General features: G+C 33.7%; 1 protein-coding gene across 1 annotated transcript; it reads left to right on the forward strand.

Moving 5' to 3' along the window:
• The first annotated feature begins 6,788 nt into the window (after nucleotides 1-6,788).
• On the forward strand, nucleotides 6,789-22,196 carry LOC145733519 (uncharacterized). Its single transcript, XM_081986380.1, has 6 exons — nucleotides 6,789-7,132; nucleotides 15,999-16,207; nucleotides 18,936-19,071; nucleotides 19,908-20,041; nucleotides 21,305-21,497; nucleotides 21,907-22,196. The coding sequence occupies exons 1-6, from the start codon at nucleotides 7,063-7,065 to the stop codon at nucleotides 22,002-22,004; spliced, it is 840 nt and encodes a 279-aa protein (XP_081842506.1). The 5' UTR covers nucleotides 6,789-7,062; the 3' UTR covers nucleotides 22,005-22,196.
• Nucleotides 22,197-22,865: the final 669 nt, after the last annotated feature.

Here is a 22,865-nt window from a genome sequence, read left to right on the forward strand (position 1 = left end):
TTTTTGAAGCTTCATGCGTTTTGATGTTTATGACAGTTGGCACGTGATACGGGAACACTATTTTCTTAGGTAATCACATGCCAGCTGCTGTCAAACTAAACGTCAGGAACCAGTAAAAAACGCGTTTCGAATACTGCAAGTTAACTATTATTCTACACTGTGATTCTTGCAGCTTTTTGCTCACACTAGACAATGATTAAAAGTTGTGATGTTTATGACATTTATTCAGACAGTCACGTGACACCTGTCAAAATAATACCTAAATACTATACTATAGGCATTTACGAAAATTATACCTGCTAATTCCACCGTTTACCACAATCGGTGTAACTTTTAAGGACCTGGTTCATTACGGTTGAATGAATTTTAGAACGCGATTGGTATTCCCATTCCTCATATGTCTTTGATATTCATTGTTGAAATGTTTTATAATATCGGCATACTCTCCCTCCATCTCGCAAACAGAACATATTCCAATATCCATTTTAATTTAACAGGTCAATCTCATAAGGTAGCTAAACTGAAGAACAAACCGACAAACCGTCAAACATAAACTAATTTTTGATGCTATGATTCTAAATTCTAATGGAAAACCTGTCAAAAGTCACTTTTTTCTTAATTTACCGACGGAACTTCTCGATCCATAAATCATAAACCGGGTACATATATTCGGTATATGGGTACAATTTCAGAACGGCAATAGTAGTTACCAAAAACAATTTTCGAACGCTCTAGGTTAAACAGGTATCTACCGGTAGAATATTCGTAAATGCCTTATGTATACCTAATTAAAGTAGTATGCAATAAATATAAATATAGGGTTCTATTTTAAAAAACTAATGTTTTATCTGCTAGGCCTTTAGAACCACCCTGTATAATGAAAAATAATTTTAAGCTTTGCTTCTTGTATTTATTTATTTTTTTATTTCTCCAAATATATGAAATGCGTACTTAATCGTTACCTCACCCTGTACAGACAAATAATTAACTACATTATTTACCATGTTAGAAGACCTTTGCAATACTTAAAAATGTAATCAACTGTTAGTCTGCTGGAAATAAGTTACTAGTATTTTTATTAAATGTGTTGGGGTTAAAAAAATTAGACTTAAACAAAACGATCATTAATCACTGAAAAAAACTTGTTTCTGAGATGTTTGAAAAAGTTGCCAGGGCCAGTAAATCTCCAAAACCAGTTTTGGATGTCCAGACAAAAACCGTATCTTTATAAAGTTTCCAAAGCTAAACGGTTCCGGAAAGAGCAGTCGGATTTTTTCGTTATTTATTTATGCCAGTGTTTGCGTGTATCAGGAAAATCTGCCGATGTCACCAAGTGCTTAAGACCGTGATTAATGCCCCGAACGTGGCCGAGAACTAGGACTTAAAAGTTTTAGATCCATTCTAACATTATGGTTCATATTTTATGGGAATCTGGGGAATACCTCTATGGAAACCGCGTTATCAAAACCAGACGTCTAGCCGATAAACGAGTGAGAGAGGGAGATATTTTCAGCGGCATAAAACTGTCATGACTGAACGTAAATTTAGTTTGCGTCCAGCTGGAATTGGGGATGAATGCGACTTAGTTTTCCTGGATGCATGTTCCAATGTCACGTACACTTGATGTTTCAGGTGGAAGGTTAAAACGGTACAAATAATAAAATATAATCACCATAAATAGTTGCCATAAATCGAACAAATTTCAGTCTAGACAATTAATCATCTAGAACTAAATTCCTTAATTAAGTGCCAATAATCTCAACAATTCTCGGTGAACTTTAAGTTCAGCCATCACCTAGAGAAGCTGACGGAACGAAGATTATTATCGTTCTGCCTCCAAATCCTAGGCATGTGAAATGGTAGTTTTGCTTAGGATAAAGTTTATAATTGGAAGAGTAAATGGAGTGTCAACATATAGTTGAATTTCAAAGTTAACTTTCAAGACGATATGGGGGAGTTTAATAGCATTAGTCTATTGAGAGTTTCTCAAAGCAGAAAGTTGGCAATACAAGAACCAATACATCATTTATTTTTCCGATTATTTGACATTAAAATGTAGCATTCTATAGTAGAAACAAACAATAAATTATTCATTCTTTCCGCTGATACATTGTGATCGATTTTCTGGGAAAGACGAATGGAAAGATGGATCGGAATAAGAAGTTTAAAAGCTAAGCCTGTTTTTCTTCCTGTTCAATTGGAAACGGTTATAAAATAAGTAATCTTTCAAAACTCCGTTCCGGCTTTTTATATCTCCACCCCTCATTTTTTAAGCAAACATTAGTCGAAATTCAAACTTAAAGTAGGGTTTTTTTACCTTTATTATATCCTTTTAGTAGTGAGTTTCCAAAAAGGGGTCTGACCTTTCCATAGAATGGAATGTTTTTATTAAAACTGTGGTTAGGCCTTTCCAGATGTGCTGTGAAGCCCTAACTCAGCGAAACTGGAAGAATAAATTTCAGAGAATGCAACCATTTAATTACAAAATTTAGGATTTACCTAGTGGTGAAAGCATCGTATCAAATTTATGGTTTAGGTGTTTCAAAACACACCTAATTTCCTTCAAACCTTTCAGTCTGGATAGATCATTACCTGGGTTTAGTTCGCGTCGATTCTTTCTCGCGCAAAATAAATTCCAGACACGTTTGGCGAGCCCTATTCCCTCAGGACCCAACTTGTTTCTTTGGTCTCGAACGTTACGTATTACGGGTATCGGCTCGAAATGGATAAAGGGTAAATATGATTTTATACCCAAGTCTGGAAAAATTATTGGCAGAGTGTAAATTTTTATCAAGATCCTACAGAAAAATTAGTTGATAAAAATGTGTAGTTAATTATTAAAAGAGAGAAGCATACTCAAGTCAAAAGTAATAAAAGTTTAAACAATACAGTAGTACTGTTAATCACTTACTCAATATACAAAATGTCTGTCTTGACTTCACAAATGTAACAGTTTTCTGTAATTGCAGTAGTATACAGGGTGTTACAAATTCGATGCATTAGCATTGCTATCCCAGAAACTATAGTTGATAGAGCTTTAGTTAAATGGAGGCAAAATTGCGCATTTTATTGCTAATTAATTTAGTAAAAAATACTTTTAAATCATCCAACAAAAACTGAAAAAGTCAAATTTCTATTTTATTTTTGTACCACTTCATTGGCACCTTCTGTAGGCACTTTTTTATGCTATTTAAGAGAATAATGTTAGTATGTAACTACGGCGTTTCGTTTTTTAGATACCATCATCCACCTCAAATTTTTAAATACGAATCTAAACTTTTTTCCGTTTTTTAGTAGCTACAAACCTTCCGAAATAATGATGTGCCACACAATAATCAAAAAGAAAGTGGTTAAAAAAATAAAATATAAAATGTTTGGATTTTTTTTTACCAAGTTATTTAGCAATAAAATGCTCAAATTTGCCTCCATTTAAAAAAAAAAACACGTAAATCTAAAAAAAAAACCAGGTACCCTAGAATAAACAATAACTAGAATTTCAAAATTAGATTGGAAGCAACTTTTGAAACCCAATGGTTATTAATACTGCATAGAATTAAAGTACTGTAAGACGATTGGTCAATATCGCACATTCAAAATTAAACAAAATGTAGTAATTAACCGTTTTTGCTTTGCTATAGTTTTAAACAAGATCAAAAAATAACTCTAGTTGAGCAGTTTAATTTTCAGTGTATTGTATACAGGGTGGTCCAGTTTTAAATGTCAATAATTCACCAATTCATAGCCAATTAAAAAATAAGTTGACATGCATTATGTCATTTTCCTGAAAAATGCTTTCTAAGTAAAATACATTCCATCAAATTTCTGTTTAAAAAATCGTTTTTTTGTCATAACTGTCAAACCGTTGGAGCAATTTTGATCAAATTTGGAATAAGCACTTATGAAATTAGTACTACGTCTCTCATTTTTCAAAAATTACAGTTTTTTTAAATTTCACTGTTTACGATGAAAAAGAAATTACCTCTTATAAAATTCTGATTTAAAACTTCGTTTACGAGATAATTCAGTTATTACATTCAAAGACCGAAAACGGAAAATTCACTTAAGTAGCTTAAAAAATTTCATTGTAGCCAGTTTTCATAGATTCCAGACAAACTGAAAGACTTTAGTTTTGAAAATTGACTTAGAAAAAATAAATATTGATTTCAGAAGCTTAAAAATTGTATTTGTAACTAGTTTTCATGCAAATTGAGAGACTTTAATATTGAAAATTGATTTGTAGACATAAAAAACTACTTTTTCTAGAATTTTTGACTACAAATTCATACATTTAAACCTTAAAAATTGACTTAAACAACAAAAACTGACTATGAACTAATGAAAAGTAACATCAGAAGCTTAAAATTTGCATTTGAAGTAAGTTTTCATAATTTTGAGACAAATTTCAATATTTTCAGTCTTGAAAATAGTCTTAGATAGAGGACATTGAAATTAGATTCATGAAAACTAACTTTTCTTGCTTTTTACTTTGCTTTTCATTTTCTCAGGATTCTGGACTATTATTAGTGCTTCAAAACTGCTTTCAGCTTGGAAAATCGAGTTTCAAGACTATCTTCACCAAATTATTGACACAGCAAACTTAAAAAACAATTTTCACATTCTTCATAGACTTAAAATGGCATTCCAAGCTTTGTCACTATCTTTACGAATTTTTTGACTTATCAGGCCCAAAAGCCAGTTTGTACACTGTTCATATCTTGAAAATGTTATTTCAAGCTTCTTCACTATTAAATTGACTTCTAAACTCATAGGTGCAATAAATTGTAGCATCTTTAAGAAATTTTTTTTTTTAGTGCTTTTTAAGACTGAAAAATCGAGTTTAAGACTATTTCCCAAAGTCAAGTTTCTTCAAGTCAAAAAGTAAAGTAATAAAAGTAAAAAAATTTGGTACCAAATGCTACGATATTGGTCTTAAGAATTAATTTTTAGAAATGAAATAGTCCAATATTGTATTTACTTCTAGACCTGTTCCGGTCCAGAAAATTGAGTTGTACACCAATTAAAGTCCTGAAAATAGACTTTTGGACTCTTTTTAGTCCTAGTAAAGTCAGTTCTAGCTTAAATCAACTTTTAGATTATCTTTAGAAGTAAAAAATGGGTTTCATGCACAATACAGTCTTTGTCTTGATTTCCGGACTGTTTTTACTTCTTGAAATCCAGTTTCAGACACTCGACCAGGATGGCAGTCTGAGAAAACGAATTATAAGACTATTCCTAGTAGTAAATAGCAAGTTTTTAGACTATTCAGTACAAATTTGGACTCTCACAAGTCTTGAATGTTCAGTTTTACACTATAAAACGATTTTTGAAATTGAAATTTGGAGGACTGTATGTTCCTTAGGAAACGTTTTTTAGAAAAATGACATAATGCAAGTCAACTTATTTTTTGATTGGCTATCGAATGATGAATTATTGACACTTAAAACTGGACCACCCTGTATTTAGGATACAGGGTAAGTGACTTTCAGTAACATTTATTAAATAAGGTTTGATCTAGGATTTGATCAATCTACAAACTATGAAAGTACTCCTGATCAACCACATTCAATTTTTGTGACAACAGTTGAATTTGCTTCACACAACAGTAAGTAAAGTCACGTCTTCATCATTCATTTTAAAGAAAACCAGTGTTATTAATCGTAGCTTACAAATCACAACATAAAAGTACGACAGCATCGATCTCAATCAAAAACTTGTGTGCAACACTTTGAGCCTGTTTTACCAGCTTATTCATTATTTATGAGCCGGCTCATCTATTCATCGCATCATCCACCTACATTTCTGCATCGAGGCGTCCATCCATCATCTGTTTGTCCGTTCTGTATATTTTCGTCTCTCCATATTTTAATATACATTAGCAATAAATTTAAATAGGATGATAAGGGTTTCCTGGGAATTAATTATGGCCGGCGTTATACATTTTACTGCCAATTATTATTTTATGGTGAAGGTTTGTTGGAGTTGAATGAGAAGTATCGATCCCTGACGTTCAAACTGGGAGAATAGTAAATATTTTTAGTGCAAAGATAAAGAGGAGTTCATAAATATAAATTCGGGCAAATATTTTATTCAACACCATCATTAGTAAATTGGTTTATCTTTGTGTGGGTTATAAGCAAAGTGAATGTCTAGTACAGTGAATCTGAACAAATTTCGCTTACAACAACCACCTCTAGGATTTTCAATTTTCTAAAAATACAGTACACCAGTCACGTAGTCCTTTTATCACATTTACCCTTTCAGAAATTATGACTTCAATAAAAAGTTAAGCTTATCCTACAGAAACAAATACAGAACCCAGAGTCACTGGCCCTGAAATAGAGTAGGGCAAAATTTAATATAAAAGACTTTACGGTATCAAATCGGTTAAAGTTGTTTGATAAAGGTTAGTTTATGATTGATACGCTAAACTGTTAAAATTGTCGTTTACAACAACTGGAACGTAGTGGTAGGGTCTTTTTTCCAAATCCGACAACATTTTACACGCCAATTCAAATAAGCCGATTTCGGAAATATGCTTTAAGCACAGTCGTTGGAACTGATATATATTTTCCCCGGAAAATGTGTGTGTTCAATTTCATTACGAAATCTTGCGTGAAGAAAACCATTAGGACTCGGAACTTGACACTTTCCACGAAAATTAAAAAAGTTGGGAAAGTCATATATCACACATTCAACCCGACCAAAAAAAAAACGACATACAAGGGCGCGCGCATTACTTGTGCCACCACAAATTTATCCTGCCGATCGGATCTGAAGGGTCTCTTCCGTTTATTTCTATTCTGTATGCATCCAGACGCGCACTCACGTCTATCTCGCTGGTTTCTTCTCGATACCGTCGCGACGCTTTTTATAAATGTCAGCCGCTGAAGCGCCGTTTTATCGGTTGGTGTTAAGCTCCGGTTAACGGGTAACATTTTTGCAGAAGCTCCAGCTACTTTGCTCCTGTATTGGAAAGTTTAATGGAAGTATTCGGGAAAATGTATCCGGGAGACACATAGCCAGAATCTGGATCGGGTCTTTATAGCCGGTTGAGTGTGATTGATGGCGAAAATGTGGTTTCGCAAGATAAGCTGTAACATTATTTTTAATCTGTTTTTTATTCTTGTTAAAGGTAAGTGTATTTACTTATTATTCACTTATTAATAGATATAATAATAATGGACCACTTGGTATGATAAATGGTTTAAAATGTACAATTGACCCTAAATAAATAATGCATTAAAAAGCGACACAACAAGCAGTAAGATTTACTAATTAGCTTCTAAATTTATATAGTTTTTTTTATGGTTTGTGTAAAAAATGATAATTTGTACTTACTATTGCTTTGTGTCAATATACAGGGTGGTCCAGTTGTAAATGCCAATAATTTACCATTCGATAGCCCATCAAAAAATAAGTTGACATGCATTATACCATTTTCCTGAAAAATGCTTCCTAAGGAAAATACTGTCGTTTAAAATTCAGTTTCTTGTCATAACTGTCAGTTGGAGCAATTTTTATCAAATTTACAACAACTACTTATGAAATTAATACTCCTAATGACGTTTATCAAAACTGTCCAGTGGCATAGATACAGAAAAATCGGCCTTATTTCCTACATCACTGGATATTTTTCAAAAATCACACTTTTTTTACTTTTCTTGTTCAGTTTGAAAAAATAAGTAGGTTAGTCAGGCTATCTACTTCTTATAAAATTCTGATTTAAAACTTCGTTTACGAGATAATTGAGTTATTACGTTCAAAGAACCAAAACCAACCCAACCCAACTTAAAAATTGTCTTGGAAACAGTGAAAATTGACTTGAGAGGCTTAAAAATTGTCTTTGTAACAAGTTTTCATAGTTTTCAGACAAATTGAAAGACTTTAGTCTTCAAAATTGACTTGAAAACTGTGAAAATCGACTTGAGAGGCTTAAAAACTGTATTTATAGTCAGTGGTCATAGTTTTCAGGTAAGTTGAAGAACTTTAGTATTCAAAATTGACTTGTAGACATAAAAAATTAGTTTCTCTAGAATTTTTGACTACAAACTCACACATTTACACTTTTAAAATTGACTTATTAGACACACAACAACAACACAACAACTTGTGACTCTAAACCAACGAAAAGTGACATCAGAAAATTTGAATTTGAAGTAAGTATTGTAATTTAACACATTTCAATACGTTAGTATTGAAAATAGTTTTAAATACAGGATATTGACATTAGATTCATGAAAATTAACTTGAAGACTAACTTTTCAAGCTTCTTTACTTTGCTTTTCATTTTATTAGAACTCTGGACTATTTTTAGGGTTTTTAAACTGCTTTCAGCTTGGAAAATCAAGAATATCTTCGACAAGTTTTTGACATAGCAGACTTAAAAAACAATTTTAACATTATCCATAGGCTTAAAAATGCTTTTTCAAAGCCATTTCAAGCTTTGTCACTATTAAACAGACTTTAAGACACTTCAGTGTTAAAAATTCGACCATTTCTTACAAATCTAGACTTTTTTAGTGCTTTAAGGCTGATTTTAACCTGAAAAATAGAGTTTTAAGGCTCTTCTCGATCTTCACAAGGTTTTGATTTATCAGGCCAGTTTGTACAGTGTCCATTAGTCTTGAAAACGTCATTTCAAACCGCTTCACTATTAAATTGACTTCTACACTCATCGGTGCAACAAATTGGAGCATTTCTAAGCAATTCGGACAGTTTTTAGTATATTTATATTAGTGAATATAGTGAAAGTTAAGTTCAGTGATGAAAGTAAAAATGTTGGCACTAAATGCTACGATATTAGTCTTGAACACTATTTTTTAGAATTGAAATAGTCCGAAAATTTAATTTGAACTGTTACCAGTGTTTAATTGAATTCTAGGCTTATTTTAATCCAGAAAATTGAGTTGTACACCAATTAAAGTCCTGAAAATAGACTTTTGGACTATCTTTAATCATAGTAAAGTCATTTCTACCCTTAAAATCAACTTTTAGACTACTTTTAGTAGTAAAAAATAACTGTTTTTCGTGTTTGAATTTTAATACAATTCCTAGTAGTAAATAATAACTTTTTAGACTATTTAGTCTTGAATGATCAGTTTTACACACTTATAGTCTAAAAAATTTCTGGAGAAATTTCTGGTATAGAAACTGGAGTTCTGTTATCTGTGTTCCTTAGGAAACGTTTTTCAGGAAAATGACATGTCTGCAAGTCAACTTATTTTTTCACAACATTTTAGTTGAGTTTAAATGTAAGTTTTAATGGTATTTACCACTTAATCATCTGATTTAAGTTCGGAAAGGCAGGTAATTTGCAAAACTAATAAACTTTAAACAGTTATTAGAAACTTTCACAATTTACGTAGAACAGTACATTAAAATACAAACGATTATAGTATATTAACAGTTCAAAATGATTTTTAGTTTGTTTGAACTTTAATTTTTATGCAAATATTTAGGCAAAAATGTAATAACGTAAACACATTTTTCAATGTGTGATCGAACATGCTATTTTCAGCATCACTTTGTTTATACGGTTTTCCATGCAAATTGCGTTTTTAAGACTGTTTGTTAAAAAACCGTATTTTTGGAAATTTCACTAATAAAACCGTTAATAGTACAAGAAAAAGGAAACGGGAGACAGCACGTCAAATAAAAACAAACCTGGATTATTGCAAGAGCAAATGCGGCCACCTGCCATAAGAGACCACGAGACGAACAGCTGGAAACGTATTTGAAAACATAAATATTTCTCGAATTTTAGGATCGGGATCCGTTCCTTCGAGAATGTAAATATACAGACCGCAGTCGCAATCTATGGCAGTTGCGGAAACGGGAAAAACCGTAAAGAGTTCCGTAAGGACGAATGTTCAGACTTCAGATGCACTTTATTCGGTTCTGTATAGTATTATCTTTTTATAGGTAGAAACAAAAATGCGATTCGGTCATTTCAATTGTTTTGCCAAACTCGCAAATTTTTCCAGCTGCACCTAGCAGAAGGTACAATACGGTTGCAAACGAAGATAATTAAATTACAATCCGCCCCTGGAGGAACTGCAATCGACAGAAAGAACGGACGGGTGTAAATTGTTCATTTTTTAGGAAAAAGTCGATTTAATTTTTCCGACGCGTGCATTTTCCTCCGTGCGATGTTCCTTTGTTGCTATAGAAAGTCCTAAAAACGTAAAAATGAACAGCGAATATATATTTTCAGAGATTTCTCTGGCAGTTTAGAAAAGTCATCAATTTGTCTGAAATAAGAAAATTGACTTACACCAGAATAAAACACTAGGGCAAATCCATTGTTATAAGCACACAAATTGTGTTAAGCATACCAGAGGTAATAAGCACAATTTAATTAGTACGAAACTCGCTTTCGCTCTTCGCGTAAGAGGCATTCAGAGTATAAAGGCAAACGATCGAGGATACGCTAGTTGGATCAACTTGTTGGACATTCGTGTCCTATATGGACACAGCATCACATTACTAACGAGATATTTGCTCTGAGGACCGAAATACTCGTCCATTTTGTGTCGGTCGGTGTTGTAGACAAGAGGAGCAGCACAATATTAGATTCGTTAATTTACAAAGTTTGAATTTGATACTGTAGTGTCTGGACAACTGGGCCAAGTGTCTACTTGAAAAGTTTCCATCATTTTCAACTTGCACACATAAACAGTGTATTTAAAATGAAATAGAGACATGGCAGTGAGCTTAATCCTAAAATCCACTTATTTTCAACATTCCCGAAATACTTTAAACACGCCATCCAGAAATATGCGTTCCAAATGGCTTAAACGGCCCGAGAACACCTTTTAATCCCAAACTTGAGCCGTTGATTGCTTGAAAAATCAGTGTCGACATTTATGTCGTGAACTCCCCAAGACACGAATGATTAATTCCGTTTTAAAGTCGTCATTATGTATTTATAGTTCAGGTAAAAAGTTGCTGAAAGCCCCTTATTTTTAAAAAAAGTCACGATAATTGACGTTTTATTTTGGTCGTCAGCCCAGGGGCCAATTATGTGTTATTTTCTGTGTCATGTGTTTTTAGTTAATAGTACCAAAATGTAAAATAGAAAAAGTGTCTAGTTTCTGGCACAATAAAACGCCAATTACATTTTTAGCAAAATAATAATGCAGTATACCAGAAGAGTACTATTTTGCAGTTTTCAGAACGTATTGAAATAAGTCCTCGTTATTCAAACGGTGTTTCGAGTAAATAGCTATTTTGAACTGTCGCATTTATACAATTCCTGTTTACGTCTTCAAAGGAAAATATTTCAGTTCAGTCGAAAATATTTAGCTCATTTATTCCATTTCGAGAGAAAACCGATCGGCCAATAGAAAAACATTCTTAAGATTTCCTCCGCTCTTTCGAAATATGCTGAATTGTATCATCGTTTTGCGTTCTCTAGTTAAATGGGCTTATTAAATTATCTGCCGGTTAAATAGGGTGTTTTAAGTTTTCGCCATTGTCGTAGAATTTCACAATCAGTTAGTACAACTTTTGACTCGAAAGTGGATGGGTCCTTGTTTTTATGTACTCATTTGAATAAATCCATTACAACTACCAAGACGGGGTTCCGTAATCTGATTTAGCTTTCCCTTGAGGAAATTCGTCAGACATAGGAATATTTTACCATTTCAAGAAGCTAATTATTCAGATGTATGAAATAAAAACTAGACAGATTATGAAATTCTCTTTTGCCTCATTTGCATCTCGCGTTTAATATAGACAACAAAGGAGAGCTTAAAAGCTGACGCATTCCCCAGTGATAAGGACCTCCTACATGACAATTAATCATAAATTACGAGGTATTTAGCGTATGAACAATGCCATTAGGAAATTAGGAACGTTCCCTAAGGTACGTGCTGTAATATAAAAATTCACTAGCATGTCAAAAAAAAAGCCCTCACGATATTTGCATCGGGCGCGGCCAGTGACATTCCCAGACCCCACGAAACCGTTTTAGACCCAACTTAATGTATATTTTTAATTAGACCGGGGTGTGTCAGAGGCAAAAACCTTCCCCGACACGCTTTACGCACCTGTTAGTAATTTTCAGCTTGGGCGAGGTACAACATGAATATTTTTACGATCGTCTGTCTTAAGGGACGATAAACAGTCATAAATTTCTTTTTTACCAAAAACTGGCCTCTCTAGTTCTTCACGTTTTCGAGATATTAAATTTCAATATGTAAAAACATGGAACGTTGTTCACAAGTGAACGAGTAGGTAGTTTGTGATTGGTAAAAAAAAACAGTTTTGAAAATGCCAAAGACACCTTCACCTTCACACGTTTTCAATTGTCAGAAGCCTCTAGGATCATTTTGAAAATTCCATAGACCTCTAAATGCTATTGAAAACCTTCTCAAAAGTGCCAGAGGCCTCTATAAGGGACTTAAACCTTTCCAAACAGGTTTTGAATTGTCAGAGACCTGTGGATCATTTTGAATGTTCCAAAAACTTCTAAATGCTAATGAAGACTCTCTGAGAAGTTTCAGAGCCCTCTACAACTGTGTCAGAACTGTTTTAAGTTGCCAGAGGTCTCTAGAACTATTTTGGAAGTTCCAGTCCTCTAAATGCTATTGAAAATTTACATACTGGTTTTAAATTGTCAGATGCCTCTAGAACCATTTTGAAAGTACCACAGTTCTCTAAATAATACTGCAAACCTTTTATAAATTACCAGAAAGTGTTTTAAACCTTTCCACATATGTCTTAAATAATCAAGCCTCTAGGACCATTTTGAAAGTGCCAAAAACCTCTAAATGCTATTGAAGACTTTCTGAAAATTTCCAGAGCCTCCTACAACTGTTCCAAAACTGTTTTAAATTGCCAGAGATCTCTAAGATTATTATGAAAGTTCCATGGTCTTCTAAGTGCTAATAAAAAATTTCTCAAAAGTATCAGAGACCTCTACAGGTGTCTTAAACCTTCTCAGGCTTGTTTAAAATTGTCAGAAGTCTCTTAGACCTTTTTGAAAGCTCCGTAGACGTCTAAGTTCTACTGACAACTTTCTAAAAAGTATCTTAAATCTTCCAAGAATTGTTTTAAATTGTTAAATGTCTCTAAAACCATCTCTAAATAATATTGTAGCTCTTCACGTTTTCGAGCTATTAAATTTCAAAGAGTACGTACAAAACATGGAATATTATCCACAAGTGAACAAGTAGATAGTTTGTGATTGGTAAAAAAAAACAGTTTTGAAAATGCCAGAGCTCTCTAAATAATAATACAAACCTTCTAGAAATTGCCAGAGGCCTCTTCAAGTGTTTCAAACTTTCCCAGGCTTATTTTAAAATGTCGGAAGCCTCTAGGACCATTTTGAAAGTTTCATAACCTCTAAATGCTATTGAAAACCTTCTCAAAAGTACCAGAGGCCTCTATAAGGGACTTAAACCTTTCCAAATAGGTTTTGAATTCTCAGAGACCTGTGGATCATTTTGAATGTTCCAAAAACATCTAAATGCTAATGAAGACTCTCTGAGAAGTTTCAGAGCCCTCTCCAACTGTGTCAGAACTCTTTTAAATTGCCAGATGCCTCTAGAACCATTTTGGAAGTACCAGACTTCTCTAAATAATACTGCAAACCTTTTATAAATAACCAGAAAGTGTCTTAAACTTTTCCACATATGTCTTAAATAATCAAACGCCTCTAGGACCATTTTGAAAGTGCCAAAAACCTCTAAATGCTATTGAAGACTTTCTGAAAATTTCCAGAGCCTCCTACAACTGTTCCAAAACTGTTTTAAATTGCCAGAGGTCTCTAAGATTATTATGAAAGTTCCATGGTCTTCTAAGTGCTAATAAAAAATTTCTCAAAAGTATCAGAGACCTCTACAGGTGTCTTAAACCTTCTCAGGCTTGTTTAAAATTGTCAGAAGTCTCTTAGACCTTTTTGAAAGATCCGTAGACGTCTAAGTTCTACTGACAACTTTCTAAAAAGTATCTTAAATCTTCCAAGAATTGTTTTAAATTGTTAAATGTCTCTAAAACCATCTCTAAATAATATTGTAGCTCTTCACGTTTTCGAGCTATTAAATTTCAAAGAGTACGTACAAAACATGGAACATTATCCACAAGTGAACAAGTAGATAGTTTGTGATTGGTCAAAAAAAGCAGCTTATTCAAATACTAAACAACCATTAGCATAATTAAAATGCTTCTTTTGAACTGATAAGTGTTAAGTATCACCAGGAAAATCCTAATATTTTTCCAGACCTTGTCACAAAAAAATAGGGCCTATAGGAAAACAAAAAGAGCAAATTTTCGGTTGAAAACCTTTCCATTAGCGCCCCCTTTTCGTAATTTAATAAAAATTCGAATTATACCAAAACGGTTAGCATCCAGTGCGGTCCATTGTTTTTAAAAGTCGATCGGGACGTTTTGTGTTTTCAGAATTAGTATTTGATATTTCAGCGACCCTTTTCTGTTATTTCTAGGCGAGTTCGGGAACTGTATCCAGCTTTTTATTCGCCGGGATATTCTAATACACCAAAAAGCGCTCCGCTCGAATCGAATACCGAGATTCCGACTCTAAAAAAATTCTATTTAACGGCGGTGAAAGCATCTATAAAATGCAAGATTCGGCTGTTTTCAGGCATCCATTAGATCAATGGTCCATTACTTAACTTTGAATGCTCAAAAAAAAGGAGTAAAAAGACTTTGGTGGCGTTAAGGGGACTTATTTTCAGATTTGAGCGTTATTTAGGGTGTTTTAGCGGAATGGCTTCGTTTGCTAGAGACTCTTTAAATCCCTTTAAACTATTTTGAAAATAGTTAGGTTTTAGAGTGATTACTAAGCTGGAATTGAAAGTTTTAAGTGCGAAATCAAACTGAGAAGGATAAAAATAGAGTAATTTGTCCAAGTTTGTTGATCTGTGACCTAAAAATAAACACGAATCTCTTGTCTCTGCGAACATCTGGAACAATATAATTAATTGTCGAGTACCATACGGTGAGGTCTCTGGTGGTTTGTCTGAAGGACTCGAGGATTTATGGTCCAGCTTGTTTTGCTATTATTGCAGAAAAGCTGCAATTATTTTTCGTTAGACTCACGTCTACTGCTATAAATGAACAACTTTTTAATGACAAATTGAAAACTCCTAGTTTGATAAATGTTGATTTATTCGTGGGAGCATTAAAGAAAGCTAATTAAACGTTATTTTCTCCTTTTCTGATACCGTCCAATTAAGCTGCCTTAATGATCCAGCACCTTAATTAAGTAGATACTATGCTGAATGTTAAACGGAAAATCAGCTGCACAAAGCTTTAAACTTCGTTTTTAAAGCGTCGAGTTTGCACATCGTTTTCGTACATTTCATATTATTAGATTAGAGTTTTTCGGAAAAAAATCAGTCAATATAGAGACTATAATTCCCTGCTCGTAAAACACAAGAGAAAATAAAACGAGAAATTTATTTCGGCTATAGAGGTTATCTGTGGGCAGGACCGAAAACCAATAAAAATGTATCTAGTATCACTGCCCATCTTTTATTAATCCCTGCGCTGTCATTTTCCAGCCAAATCCACGGCAATAAAAATCTCTATCAATAGTTTGGCGGCAATACCGATTTAATCTCCACGCATACAATAAATACCCTACGGATTTTGATTTTAATAGCGTTTTGGTTTCGATTACGTGCAACCGTGAAAACTAACCTTTATTCCAACTAGTAAGTGAATGAAGAATCATTTAAAATTCTGTTAAACGTATGATATTCGAAAAAGCCAATCCGACACGCGCGTTGTCCCTTTTTGCAGGCAATAGAAACACAAATCGAATTGGCCGTCTGTTTCGCAAATTTTAATCAAACACTGCACTTTAGCTATGACAATATCGCCTACCACAATTCAACACGCGTATATGAGCAAAAAGCAAACTCCAATAAAAATTGTATCGATTTATTTTACTTAATCCCAATCGGTCACATATTGTGCTATTGATGATTTTGCAAAAAAATCCATGTATTTAACATGTTTTGTTGTTTCAGATATTTTATGTTTGAAGGACGTGAAACTCACCCTTGAACCCAGCGTGGTAAAACTGAAAGGAACCTCAACGTTACGCTGTACTTACGACTTGGAGGGTGATAAACTATACAGCGTGAAATGGTACAGGGGTAGTCACGAGTTTTACAGATATGACGTAACCGCCGAATCCCCTTCCCGATATTTCGAAATGGCTGGTACTAAACCGGACGTAAGTACCGCGTTTACAACCCGATCGAGTAATTTTATTTACGTTTCGTTTCCCTCGAGAAATCATATAAATAAGGGAGGATTTTCTAAAAGCGATTCGTCTCTTGCAAATTCCACTTATTTGGCAAACATACGGTTTTTAGAGGCGCGGAGTGTCTTTTTGAACCGGAGCCAATTCTTTTGCCAGCGCTGAATGTTTCGGTCTAGATCAAATCTACGTTTCTTATTCCCGGGGCAATTATTTAGAGGTAAACAACAACTTCGCCTCTGCATTTCCTTTGGCAATAATTTAGGTTAAAATACGAGAACTCGCAATAGAAACTTTCCGTATTTTTGGGGATATATTAACGTTAGTTATAGCTTTCGAGGGATATTTAATTTTTTTTACAAAAAAAAGACGGAAATTTAAAATAAACCGTTAAAGATGTCAAGTCATGATAGAAAACAACTATATTTTGTTAGAGCTTAATGGAATGATTAAGTATAGTTATTCAGTTAATCCTCTGATGTAATATTAGAGCTAGATGGTAATTTGACTTATTACTTAGAAGCCTTATTGGCATTTGCACATGATTGTTAGTCGAGAATTTGCAGTTTTCAATTAAGTTCGTAAGGTGTTGGCATTATCACGTGACCTTTTAGCTAAATAATGTTCTAAAATCACGTGACAACTGTCATTAACGTCAAAAATGTGAAACTGATCTCAAAAGTTGCAAAAATCAGGGTTTAGAAAAGTTTTTTTTTAGAGCTAAATAGGAGATAGTAGAAAATTCTATGAGCATCTAGCACTTTTAAAAAATTGTTAGGGTTCGTAAGGTGTTGGCATTATCACGTGACCTTTTAGCTAAATAATGTTCTAAAACCACGTGACAACTGTCATTAACGTCAAAAATATCAAACTGATCTCAAAAGTTGCAAAAATCAGGGTTTAGAAAAGTTTTCTTTTAGAGCTAAATAGGAGATAGTAGTAAATTCTATGAGCATCTAGCACTTTTAAAAGATTGTAAGAGGTTCCTAAGATGTTGGCATTATCACGTGACCTTTAGCTCAATAATGTTCTAAAACCACGTGACAACTGTCATTAACGTCAAAAATGTGAAACTGATCTCAAAAGTTGCAAAAATCAGGGTTTAGAAAAGTTTTCTTTTAGAGCTAAATAGAAGATAGTAGTAAATTCTATGAGCATCTGGCACTTTTAAAAGATTGTAAGAGGTTCCTAAGGTGTTGGCATTATCACGTGACCTTTTAGCTAAATAATGTTCTAAAACCACGTGACAACTGTCATTAACATCAAACTGATCTCAAAAGTTGCTTAAATCAGGGTTTAGAAAAGTTTTCTTGTAGTAATGGATATAAAACGTGTTTCTGAGATTTTTTAGACATTTTTTGACAGTTGTCACGTGACTGCCTAACTAAATTATCTTCTAAAACCACGCGATGTCTGTCACAAATGTTAAAACTTAGATAACAAATTATTATAAAATAAAAATCTATATTTTAGTAGCATGGTTTGTATATTTTGCATTTAAAAAAACATACTGTCATATAATATAAAATGAATTTTGTTTTTCTTATGTAAATTGTTTATTCTTTGATAATTTATTTATTAGTCAATTCAGGCCTAGTTTAATAAACATCATTTTTGAAAAGGATTGAGATCAGGAGATCTTGGAGGCCATTCAATTGATCCACGCCTTCCAATCCATTCAATAGCAAGGTTCTCAATCTCAATTTTGGGACACCCTGTATATCTAATTTTTTTCTCAAAAAATGCGCAGTTAAAAATGATAACATCATACGTGTCCGAGCATTTTTATGAAAGACAACAAAATTTAATTCCATACTTTATGGACACACTGTATAATTACGCTTTATAACTTTACAGGTATTACAGTACGTAACACAAATATTCCTGTGTGTGTTATTTAATATTTAATCCAATTATTTGTAGTTCAGCAATTTAATACTTGAAATTGATTAATTTTATAAAACGCACACCGAATATCCAACAAAAAAAAAAACAAATCCAATAGGAGCAGTACGTTTTTAATAAATTCATATAAATATTTGCAAATTGAGTTACGATTCGATTTGTTTTTGCGCCGTAAGTGTTGACTTGGTATAGTTTAAATATTGAACACGCTTTTTATAAATTGATTCATTTAATGGATAGTAAACTGTTTTACAATTAAATCCAACAGAATCACTTAGCGAACAATCTTCTTCCGGTCCAACTTTATCCGAAACTTATTTTTCTCCTCATTATCGTTTTGCAGCCTCGAATCTAGCTGCTGAAAATAGAAAAGCAAAACGTCTGAGTTAATTTTCCATTTAACTGATTGTTCCACTGCATCAGCCGGAAAGTCTAAAAGTTTAAAGTAGTTATACCTGGAAACCTTAAAGAGCCGGAAAGATCAGTGCTCTTCCTAACGGTAATATATTTAATTAATTCTACTGGAAATTTGCATAATAAAGTGGCGTTAATATTTTACCAGTAGAACGAAACGACTTTTAAACTCTTAGGAATTTCATTACCACGATTAATAAAACGTTACACGGGAAGTTACGACGACAGTTACTCTTTAAAGGTGGTTACAACTTTAAGAGCAATGCTTATTTTATGTGTATTTCTTCTTTTGCACTTACTTCGGTCAAAACTTTGATTTAACAGCAACCACCTCATTTGCAAACCCCCAACTTTGGATGAACTCGTTTATTTTCCTTTACAGTTGACCAGTTCGAACTCGACACAAGTGGTCCTAACGGATATCGACTTCAATCTGGCTGGAAACTTTACTTGCGAAGTCACCACAGACGAACCGAATATTCACACTAGAATGGACTGGAAAATCATGTTTGTTGTGCGTAAGTAAAACTTTTTAACGTTACATTACTCTTGAATAGTTTCCAGAACTACAATACGTATTTATTCTTGACTTTCCTACTCAGATAATTTATAAAGAGACTAGGGAAGGGAGTTTTTTAAGTTGTTTAACTGATTTTTCTCTTTCTTGAACTTTGTCTGAATGAATCTGAATGAAATTCAGCTTTCCAGCAGAAAACAAGTGTTAAAGTGATTGAGGGAGTGAGTTTTCTAACAATGTTAATCATAATGTATACTCAAAGAGTTTGTGCAGAATTTGTGTAAATCTTGAAAGGCAACTTTCAGCTTGCTGCTTTTTCTTGAACAATCACAAACTACGACCAAGTGCTTAATACATGTGGACTTCCCATTAACCCTACTTTAGTAGCTTAACTAATTTTTAAAGTACAAATAACTGTGTTTTTATCTAATGTCAACTGAAACACTACCCCTTTTTGTTGTTCCCCGTTCCATGTTGTTCAATTTACGACAAGTGGAAAAATATTAGGTTGCCGCTAAATGCTGTGCATGTTCCTGCTAAAACGAACGGTCTTTAAGCTGAATTTCCCCCCCTTAATTCAAGAAAAGTACAAACAATATGTCTTTTCCAGCCTTATCTCGACAGCAGGAAACAAACAAGTGTCCAAGGGAGCTACAAAACGTCGAGCAAAAGCTTTCGCTCTTGTTATTTAGTAGCCCCTCGTTCTCATTTCGCTTACCTTTCAAATTAGGAACTGGCCCGTTTTAATTATATTTTTCAGGCTGTTGTTGAGAAAAAATACAGTTGGTGTGAAACGAATTTATGCTTTGTATCAATTAATTAATGATTCCTTTGCAGAACCTCCAAGTCATCCTCCAGTGATCAGTGTAGGACGAGAACCACTGGACTATGGCGATATTTTACGAGCCAACTGTTCTTCCTACCAGTCCAGACCTCCGGCCAGTTTAAAATTTATTTTAAACAACAATACGGTAATTTGTATACCACTTTTAATTTAATCGGTTTTATTAAACTTTCCTTTGGGCAACTTATTCGTCGTTTACGGGAAAACTAATTTAAAAACCTGGAAACGAGAAATAGAGCGCCATGATTTAACTAAAGAATTTCAATTAGGGTTTCGTGTTAAATATAAACCGGGTTTTTAATGAAACTGGGAACGGTGTAACTTTACCGGTGTCGAGAACAGTACGGCATTTTAAGATTAGTGTAAAGTGAAAATGGGACGAGAAATTGAAATTAGCGATACGCTAAAATAACAATGAGCTTTAATGAAAATTGTTTGCTGATAATCAATAAAAAACTTTAAAAAAACAGAAATCTTCCAGAATTTTGTCATTAAATAAGAAAAATACGATTTCATTAAGCCTACGTAGGCAAATCACGTTGCTCGCGACAATCAATTAAATTATTTTCGGGAAATTGTCAGGCCTGATCTCGTTAGTGAAAATGGGAAAAACAACCAAGGACGTTGACGGGGAAACCAACCATCTAGACGGGCGGTTTTCTAACCCCTCCACTGAAGAAACAAATTTGAAATGGAATAATGAGGGCCACGGGCTGAATAATAAAATCGTTAATTTCTGTTATTTCTTACTTTTAGCAATGATTTGCGGCCAAAGAGGAATGATTTCAACGGAATATGTGAACAACGTGAATAATATTACATTATTATGGTGTTTAAAATGTATGTTTTTATTTAATTACACAGAAAAACTGCTAACACAACCAAAGATTAATTTAACCGTAAATATCTCAGAAACCATAACTTACTAGGTTCTCAAGTAGGCTTTGGAGAGTAGAATCGAATGGAGTAATAATATACAGAGTGTCCTATTTAAAATAGCTCAATTACTGAGCTTATGGCTTCTGCTCATTTTAAATAATTTGTCTGTGGGTTCGTACACTTGTAGAGTCCTCTGACAAGGTTTAGGAGGTTTTCAATAGTATTTAGAGGCTTCTGCTCATTTTAAATATTTTTTCTCTCTTGTTAAGCATCCGACAACTTTTTTAAAGTATTTTGGTATTAATGAAGACCGTAACCGAACAAACAAAATGGTTCAAGTAGCCCAAAAACATTTAATGCGAGTTTTAAAGTTGCGGTGTCTTAACGCATTACCCCAAACTTGTCAAGCAGTATTAGTAACATTCTATCCGATTAAAAAGTTGTAATCTTGTGGCAAACTTAATAAAGACAATTTCTGTAGTGCTTTGTCTGTAGTCGTTAAAATTTTCAGGTGAATCAAACCGAGCCTGCAGCTCTAAGACCGAACGTATACAAATGGAGCGATCTGCAATTAGAGCTGAAACTCTCCGATATTCATTTTAATCAAGGGAGGTTGATTCTTAAATGTGTCGCTCAAATTCCGCCGATTTATCTGGAAACAGCCGAACTAGAATTGGAAAGTCGCCATCCTGTCCCGGCCAGAGGTGAGTAATGATTTAAACTAAAAAAAGTATTATTCACGGTTTTGCCCCCACACAAAGTCATAACGGTGGCGAAAAGTGACACTTTCCTGCATAAAACAGAAAAACAAAGTTAATTTACGAAACTCCTGCACGTTCAGGATTTCGTTTGAAAACTAAAATGGCCGCCAGTATGCTTTACCTGCCTTAATTAACATTTAACATCGTCATACTCGAAAACTTCTCACGTGAACTTGGAAAGAACAAACCGCTTTACCCCGAACTCCCGGGAGTACATCTCTAAAGCCCAAATAAAACTTTTAGGGCGCGCTCATCTATAGAGAGCTTCTTGTAAACAGCCCTTATCTAACTAGCGGGCATAAGAAAATAGTAAAAACGAATGAATGCCCTTTTAACTGTTTTGTTGTTGCAGTAAGTGCTCCATCTAATGCCTCAACGAAAACTCCGTCTGAACGCATCGTAACGTCCAGTTTTTTCGTGTTTTTAGTTGTTTTAATGCAGACTTGTTAAGATTTTATTATATTCATCTTCTTCATCGCTTTAGCACAGAATTTGTATTTGTCACCCTAAAAAAAATTTGCCACAAAAAGCCTTCATTATTTATTATCATTGTGATATCTACAGGTTTATGAAATAATGTTATTAAGAATTTTTTTATTAATCTGTATATGTATGTATAAAGATTTGTACACAATTAATTTATATAGTGGTTTTATTACACATCAATAAGACAATTAATAACATCAAAAATGTGTCTCTTGTTGCAACTCTCGAAAAGGAAAAGCGCCCTTAATTCCTGTATATTATGTGGCAAGACATTATAAAACCTTCGCGTCAAATAAATAACATTCGGGTAACGTAGCGTTTTCATAAATGTCCGGACGAGTGATTTATTATTAAAAGACTATTGGAGAAGAAGGAGATAATGGATATTTTTATTATTCTGACACTTCCGTTATGAAGTCGCCATTTAAAGCACTTCAATCAATCATTCAGAATTACCAGCCATCCTTTTATCTGCGTGGGGAAATTTATGTTTTCATGTTACAATGTTTATTAAGGTGTCATTAATATTCGTCTCCAGTTGAACAACATTAAAATTCGTTTCGTGTCATGTATGTTTTTATATTGTTGAGCATTTTTGGCTAAACCATTTAAAGCAAAATTGCCCTCTTTCTCCCTTCTCGAAATGGATTAAGCAATTGTTCGAATGCCAGAGACTGTTACTAAGAATATTTCCGCAGTCAAAGGGTGACGTTGTAATTACCCGGTGTCGCTTATCCTAACGACAATTAGGGTGTTACGCAAACACTCAGTTCATCGCAGATGTTGGCACCCTATGAAATGTGTCAAGACTGTACGTTTCACGAA

Source organism: Ips typographus, linkage group LG9 (genome assembly GCF_016097725.1).
Source record: "Ips typographus isolate SLU linkage group LG9, UJ_Ityp_2.0, whole genome shotgun sequence".
Taxonomy (NCBI): Eukaryota; Metazoa; Arthropoda; class Insecta; order Coleoptera; family Curculionidae; genus Ips; species Ips typographus.